Source organism: Sparus aurata, chromosome 21 (assembly GCF_900880675.1).
Source record: "Sparus aurata chromosome 21, fSpaAur1.1, whole genome shotgun sequence".
Lineage (NCBI taxonomy): Eukaryota > Metazoa > Chordata > Actinopteri > Spariformes > Sparidae > Sparus > Sparus aurata.
Window position 1 is genome coordinate 6,308,328 of NC_044207.1, and position 8,650 is coordinate 6,316,977.

The following is an 8,650-nucleotide window of genomic DNA, read 5'->3' on the forward strand; positions in this document are numbered from 1 at the left end:
GGAATTGTTATTGTGAATATACCCCAAATGTATTTTAAGATGGCATTTCAGTCATTAATTAGATTAATTAAATCATCAAAATAGTGTGTGCTTGTATCGTGGTAGGCATGATGTAGATTACATGACAAAAATGTCACGTGACCGTTCAGGGATAAAGCACCTCATATACCTGCAGTATCAAATTCTATACACATTTTTAAAATGATTTAACTCTATATAAAGAATGATTAAGTGACTATGCATTGTTTCAATACAAGATGTATTTATTTAAAAACATTTGTAAAAATATAAATGTTTTTCTTACTGTATCTTCTTGAAAATTAGCACAGATTTTCCTCCCAAAAGTGTGTGGATCGTTTAGTGAAGGCGTCCATTTTGAAAAGACCAAAAAAAGCCCCACCACTGCCTGCAGTGGAATGATTCTCCACTAGGAGGCAGAATACATGTATCCGGTGATATACAACATGGCCCGTATTCACAAAGAATCTTAAGGCTAAAAGTTGCTCCTAACAGGCGAATTTAGGAGCAACTCCTAAAAATAATGGGCATGTCAGTCGTAACTTTAGGACTCCTAATTTTTGAAAATAAGAGTTATTCACAAAACATGTTAGGCCTAAAAGTAGCACCTAAGTCTGGGAGACCTTAGAAGTAGTCCAGAGGACTCCTAACTCGCTAAGACCTGGTCACAGCTGAATGTTTTGGAGACGCTAAATGACAGGGAATTATTAAAACGATGTTGGATGGACTGTGAAGGGATTGAAGTTGTGGTTGAGTTGGTGAGGGACGCAATAACGTCCCCCACCAACTGAAACAATCCAATAACGCCAGAGTTAAAATGTTTGGCAACACTCCGGTATTTGGCTACGGGGAAAATGCAGCTCTTCGCACAGGACTAGTATTACCTGGGGACCTCAAGTGATTTAGAAATTATCCCACCATGTCCGTGTTTCGTGCGGCGCATTGGCACAGGATAAGCGAAGTCTGTGTTTTAACTGGAATTTACTGACATTATCTCCGGGTCGATCGCACCGGAGCCCTTGCTGGAGCAGCACAACAGTTAGATATGGATATTTTTTATATAATAACTGAGCCTGTTGAAAGATGGAAAAATGTTCCTTACCGCATGCTGCCATGCATGTAATCCATCTAATCATCTTACGAGATTTCGCTCTTCTGATGAGCCTCCTGAATTTGCACCTAAAATGCTGTCAAAACTTTCATTTATAATTCCCAACGCAGCCTTTACAATTCTCGACTGGGAAAAAGGCAGAAAAAAGGTGTGGAAAACACAAAAAACGACCCCAATTCGCACAGGGCTAATATTATCAAATGACCTCTGTGTTTGATGAAATATGGTAGGTAATTTGCGCTGGAATTTTTACTTTACAAATTACGGACGTGGCAGATTCGCACAGGATCAAGATCACAGACGACCTCCGCAATTATTACAAATTACTGGAGGTCCCCAGGTTATACTAGTCCCGTGCGAATAGGGCTTTTGTCGGAAAAAGTTGCATTCCATCAATACACAAATTGTCTTTGACGCATGTTACAATATACTGGACATTGTTGCAAAATGGCCCAGATCAACACACGATTCCCAAATTTTAATGGAGAGTGGTTTGACGTAGCTTTTCGAACAAATGCCGCTTTTATTGGCAATTCACGTTTTTCATCGCAATCTTCTAATTTGTCGTTTTTGTCCGAAGCGTTTTTGTTTGGGGGGGCACTTAATTCTCATCATAAACACATTTCTTTATCCAATATCTTTCCATAGGCTTTGTCATGGGCTTGTAGGCAACTTCCTTATTTTCACTTCATGCATTGCGTAGCCTAAATGACTTTTCAATGGGCTGCCCTGTCACTCAACAACCAATCACCGTTGTCACAGCTTCTAAGTGCGTCCTTATAATATGACATCATCCATAGCAACAGAGAGTTACTTCTAGTTTAGGAGTTCACCGTTTTCATAACTAAAAATAGGTCTCAGCGGCTTTGTGAAATACTTTTAAGAAACGACTCCTACATAAAAACTTTTAGTCCAGTTTAGGAGTACTACTAACGTTAAGATAAAAGTCTTTGTGAATATGGGCCCAGGTTTTTAAGGAAAGTATGGATTATGTTGATAAGATAGTGGTCTCTGAAACTCTTGTATCAAATATGATACAAATGGTCAAATAAACCTGACGACTCATGTTAATTGAGCATGATCTGATAGCATCTAAAGGAGATGATGTATTTGGTAAAGGCACATACCAAATGCTAGGATATACTTAAATGTATAGACATTTTTTTAAAGATTCAACTTTTGACCCAAATTATTTGGCTGGTATTTTGTTATCAAATAAATATTATAAAGTGGTGTAAGTCTTTTGGACCCCACTGTATATGACAGAAGAGCAGGCCGTATTTTTATTTTTATTTTTTGGAATCAGGGATTTTCTTTTAATCTATGGGTAAAATGTATCTCCTTTTTTTCACAGTGGCATGACTCCTAAAGGGAAAACCTACTCACCTGGGCATCATAACATTTGACTAAACATGACATTGTGGAGTTTTTGTTTGTGCAGGCAGTTATTTGAATGTGTGTGTGTGTGTGTGTGTGTGTGTGTGTGTGTGCGCGCGCGTGCGTGCGTGTGTGTGTGTGTGTGTGTGTGTGTGTGTGTGTGTCTGTGTGCTGACAGGCATGACGCTGACATGTAAGGCTGAAGAAAGAAATGACTGGGTTGAATGTTCGCACCCACATACTGAGCACGTCCACTTGATGAACAATTATCATTCATTACTTCTACCTGTCAGCCTCTCACTCTCTCTCCTGCCTTTGCTAACACTCTGTTTCCTTACCTCCTCCTCTCTCTACAACTCTCTTGCTTTTCCTCGATGTCCTTCAACGATCGGCATTGGGGGCTGTCATTCTGTCAGCCCACCGTCAGCCTATCGATTCACCGATCTTTGCCCGACCATGGACAAATGCTTGCATGCCAATTTCTCTTTTTTCCTCCCTTCTCAGTCCCCTTTGTCTCTCTGACTCGCTGTTTAGCTCTAAGTACTTTTGGCAGGGGGGTAAATAATCCATTCTAAACTTTATTTCACTGTGACAAGAAATATTGCTTTCTTAGACTGAGGGAAAAAGTGGTGTGCCATTGGTGTTTAGAAAGACTGATAAAGGTGGGCAGTGTGGCGTTGCAGATACTCAGAAGTGATCTTCTCATGGCTCAGGGAAAAAAACAAGCTGATATTCAGACTTTAAGGCCATTTTGTTTTCACTCATTATTCACTGTGACATCGACTTTATGTTTACAGTTTTCTGTGGGCGGGGATTTGACTTTGCCCACACCAAACTCTAATATGCAAAACCCCTGACACTATTTTCCTTTCAACAGAGAGGCTGTTAGCTAATATACAGCTAGTTAACAGAGAGTAGCAGCCAGTATTGAATACATGTGCATACCTTGAAATGTGACATGATGTATCCATTTATAGAAAAATAATATAGGGAAGCCATCTCAAAAGATTTCCAAAACTTTCAAAATAAGACTTCCCATCACCGATCCAATCCCCCATTACCATGTATTTTGACCAAAAGCAGCACTGTGCTCTGAAATAAGAGTTACAGAGGGTCAGGAGCCATTCTAGCATCTGTGACATGTTCTAAGGCTCACTAGTGCTTTTAAATAAATCCTTATGTTGTTTAAGGATGATGGGAATGTCTTATTATACTTTATTTGGGCATAAATAACATTTTTGGACAAACTAAAATGTTGATATATTTCATGGCAATACATCCAACGGTTGTTGAGACATTTAACTAAAAGACAAAAATGTTAACCTTAAGGCTGTATGGGAATTATAAGGCAATCACCTGACACAATAGCACTTTGTGCCAATAAATCTAGTAGATGTTGATATATTTCACTTGATAGGGAACAACTTTGGCGAGAGGCAAAAATGGTGAAATAAAAATTGAAGAAAACAACCAGTAAAAATGCCTTTGCAGTTCAAGGATGCATTAAATACAATGTTTCTGTTTCATGTGAAAGAGAAGCAAAACAATCAAATCAAATCAATGTTACTTATATAGCCCAAAATCACAATCACATTGCCTCAATGGGATTTACAGTCTGTACAGTGAAGTGATAATTAAAGGCTTAATCAAACAAGTCAGTTTTGAGTTTAGATTTAAAAGCGTCATCAGAGCCAGATTGTCTGATGTCAGCTGGGAGGTTATTCCAGAGGAAAGGAGCCCGATAGGGAAAAGCCTTGCAGCCAGCTGACTTCTTCTTAATCCTGGGAACCATCAGGAGCCCTGAATTTTGAGAGCGTAATGCACAAGTTGGAATATATGGTGTAATGAGATCTGACATGTACGACGGGGCAAGGCAGTGTACAGTTTTGTATTTCGTCAGCAGCACCTTAAAGTCTGATTTTATATGTATTGGGAGCCAGTGCAGGGACGCTTAGATTGGTGTTAAATGATCAAATTTTCCTTTACATTTTAAGACTCTAGCTGCAGCATTCTGAACCATCTGAAGACTTTCAGAACTCTCACGTAAAAGACTTGAAAATAAGCATAGCAACAATCCAGCCTAGATACAAAGGCATGAATCCGGATCTCTGCGTCAGCTGTGGACAGGAAGGTCCTCATTTTAGCTATATTGCGCTTGTGGTAAAAAGCAATCTTGGTTCACCTAGATTCTTGACAGTTGAACTTTAAGAAATAGCACGAGTTACGGTCACCCTGTCAACATGGTGTCTCTGTCTAGTGGGGGCAATGACCAGCAACTCAGTTTTATCTGAATTTAGGAGCAGGAAGTTCTCTGACATCCATTTCTTCACAGCATAAGCAGGTCTCTAATTTCGTGATTTGAGATTCATCATCAGCTTTTATGGGCACATATAGAGTGTCGTCCGCATACCAGTGGAAATGTATTCCATAACTCCAAATTATCTAGCTGAGAGATGAACAGTGTTGGGGAGACTTAAACTACATAGATTAACTACAATTTGCTGTAACTTGCTGGTCGTTAAACTACATTCATATTTTGTGCTGCGTCAAGTATTCCAACTACTTTTTGGGTAATTTTTTGTAGTTTAACTGTTCAATTTACAAACTACAATTTTGGCCAATAACATGAAATATTTTTTTCATAAAAAAGACCTATGTAATGTACATTTTGTTTTATTTTTCTTTGATGACAAAGTAGATGAGGTGGAAGCCTTTGTGAATCACCAGATGAGTCCCCACAAAATGCTGTCAAATCTCTACCCGAAGTGTTTGTGCAGTTCAGCACTGGTGTCCCAGCCAGTACAGCATGTGAGCAGCTTTTTAGTGTTGGTAAAGATGTTTTAGTGCCAAATGGAACTGGCTGTCTGATAAAAACTTTGAGACTGCTCATGTGTCGTGTCAACAAGCGATTCTTCCCTGGCATCTAGTTCTAGTGCCTAAGTGTTAGTGCCTCTGAAGTTCCTGTGATGTTGACCAAAAATGTCAGCTTTTGTTCTTTAAAAAATAAAACTTGAGTTGAGAGGCATATTTCTGCTGGCATGTGAATTTTCTGTAAGCTATTATATTTTGTTTCATATACACCATATGTTGATTTATCCATCAACAGTAGGGGACACTGAGGTAGAGTTAGAGTCTTAAGTAAGTAAAATGTCATTAACCACTTTAGTAAGGGCCGTTCTCCATGGACTGGCAGGCTCTGACAGCTGAATGAAAAGGTTCCAGTAGATTATTATAGCCTGAAAGTTGCTGGGACACAACTCTTTCTAAGACTGTAGAGAAGAAGGGAAAGGATACTGGGCCCGTATTCACAAAGACTTTTATCTTAACGTTAGGAGTACTCCTAAATCGGACTAAAAGTTTTTTTATGTTGGAATCATTTCTTAAAAGTAATTCACAAAGCCACTGTTTTCATAACTAAAAATAGGTCTATTTTTAGTTATGAAAACATTGAACTCCTAAACTAGAAGAACTAGAACTCTCTGTTGCTATGGATGACGTTATTTTATAAGGATGCACTTAGAAGCGTTGACAACGGTGATTGGTTGTTGAGTGACAGGGCAGCCCATTGAAAAGTCATTATGCATGAAGTGAAAATAAGGAAGTTGCCTACAAGCCCATGACAAAGCCTATAAAAAGATATTAGATAAAGAAATGTATTTATGAGGAGAATTAAGTGCCCCCGAGCTACTTTTAGCCTTAAGATTCTTTGTGAATATGGGCCCTGGTCTATAATTATTTAGAGATCCTGGGTTGAGGTGTGGTTTCTTTTTTTTTTTTTATTAAATGTTTTTTATTTAAATTTTCATTATTTACAGCGACAGATACACACAAAGAAAGAACAAGTAAGGTGCAGGGTAGCAGCAAAGCATCTTCCAATACAGTTCTATGACAGGGCACTGCATTGAGTCACTCTTCATGGTCTGGAGTAAACACCAGCATGTTTCCAGATGCAATTAAACGTACAACCAAAGAAAAAATAATACATATCAAAAGAAGTAGTACTGTTATGGCAGGAAGGCTTCAGCGGCTTTCTTCCCTTCCAGAAATGATAGAAAATTTCTCCAAATCCTATCAAAGGTAGAATATTTACCCTTGCTCACAAAAGTAAGTTTTTCAAGGGCAAGAGAGTTTGATAGCCCAGCAAGCCCACTTGTAAACTTGGTTTGTTAACAGACCTCCAAGATTTGGCGATGGAGTGTTTAGCTTGTAATAAACAATATACAGTCATTTTCTTATCATCCTTGCTTAGTTTACAGTTTGTCGGGAAAATCCCGAGGATACACAGTTTAGGGCATAAAGTTAATTTCACACCTGTGACACATGAAAGTGTATGTAAAACTTCCAACCAGAAAGTCTGAATACTTTGACAGTCCCAAAGGCAGTCGAGTAAAGTACCTTTCATATCACACTTAACACACATATCAGGGGTATTGGGATTAAATTTATTTAGCAAGATTGGTGTTATATACCAATCTTCTCCCCTTCATTTCCAAGATTCTTCTCCCCTTCATTTCCAAGATTCTTGAAAAAACAGTAGCAACTCAACTCCATTCTCATTTATTCAAAAACAACCTGTACGAACAGTTCCAGTCTGGTTTCCGCCCTCTCCATAGCACAGAAACTGCACTCTTAAAAATAACCAACGACCTCCTCATGGCAGCTGATACTGGTTTACTCTCCATTCTCATCCTCCTCGATCTCAGTGCAGCCTTCGACACCATCTATCACACCACCCTCCTCAAGAGACTGTCCTCCCTCGGTATCACTCATACTCCTCTAAACTGGTTCAAATCATATCTCTCCTGCCATACTCAGTTCATCCAGCTCAAAACCTTCACATCCCAACCTTCCCCTGTCACCTCTGGTGTGCCTCAGGGCTCTGTCCTGGGGCCCCTCCTCTTTATCATTTATCTCCTTCCCCTTGGCAATATCTTCCGCGAACATAACATCACTTTTCACTGTTACGCAGATGACACCCAGCTCTACCTCGCCAGCAAACCCACTTCCAACCTCCCTCCCTCCTCCCTTACCGACTGCTTAACTGAAATAAAATCCTGGTTCACTTCAAATCTACTAAAACTCAACTCTGACAAAACTGAGATTCTTCTCATCGGCACACAGTCAACACTTTCCAAAACCGACAGTTTCCCCCTCATCATTGATAACTGCTCTGTTTCCCCCTCCCCACAGGTTAAGAGTCTGGGTTTCATCCTCGACAGTACACTCTCCTTCCAATCTCACATCAATAACATCACCCGGTCTGCTCACTTCCACCTACGCAACATCAACCGCCTCCGCCCCTCCCTTACTCCCCATACCACTGCTATCCTCGTCCATAGTCTCATCACTTCCTGTCTGGATTACTGCAACTCCCTCCTCTCCGGTCTCACCCACAAATCCCTGCACAAACTTCAACTGGTCCAGAATTCAGCTGCCCGTGTCATCACCAGAACCCCCTCCATCCACCACATCACTCCCGTCCTACAGCAGCTCCACTGGCTCCCGGTCAAGTCCCGCATTGACTTCAAAATCCTTCTGCTAACATTCAAGGCCATTCACAATCTTGCCCCCCCATATCTTTCCAATCTCCTCCATATCGCCACTCCCTCTCGCACCCTCCGTTCATCCTCCTCCATTCTGCTGACTGTCCCCCCTGCCCGTCTCACCACCATGGGGAGCAGAGCTTTCAGTCGCTCTGCTCCCCGGCTCTGGAACTCTCTGCCACCCGAAATAAGGAACATCACTACACTATCTGATTTCAAGTCCAAACTCAAAACACACCTGTTTAAGATCACCTTTCTTAGTTAAATGAATTTCCTGTCCATTTTTACTGTTTTCTTCTCTTGTGTACTTTGTGGCTTAAATTGTCTTTGTTTACTGTAAGGTGTCCTTGAGTGACAGAAAGGCGCCTATGAAATAAAATTTATTATTATTATTATTATTATATAGGTTCTCATTAACCACTTGAATTGAATTAATTTGAAGTGGGTGTTTATGGATTGTGTTTGGGCTTTTAAGCAGACACCCTGCCATTCTTCCACTGAGATGACAGTCTTTAGGTCCTCACTCCACGCCTCCCTTTTATTTTCTGAGGAGACTTGGGAGCCGTCCACAATTAACGCATAAAAGCGAGAGATCGGGCCC

The 8,650-nt window shown here is 40.3% G+C and overlaps 1 protein-coding gene across 1 annotated transcript; it reads left to right on the top strand.

Moving 5' to 3' along the window:
- Window positions 1-4,612: 4,612 nt before the first annotated feature.
- Window positions 4,613-8,316, top strand: LOC115572203 (uncharacterized). The gene is made up of 3 exons (XM_030402050.1): window positions 4,613-4,847; window positions 5,205-5,314; window positions 7,697-8,316. Exons 2-3 carry the CDS (start codon window positions 5,234-5,236, stop codon window positions 8,312-8,314), a joined length of 699 nt encoding a protein of 232 aa, XP_030257910.1. The 5' UTR covers window positions 4,613-4,847; window positions 5,205-5,233; the 3' UTR covers window positions 8,315-8,316.
- The last annotated feature ends 334 nt before the right edge of the window (window positions 8,317-8,650 follow it).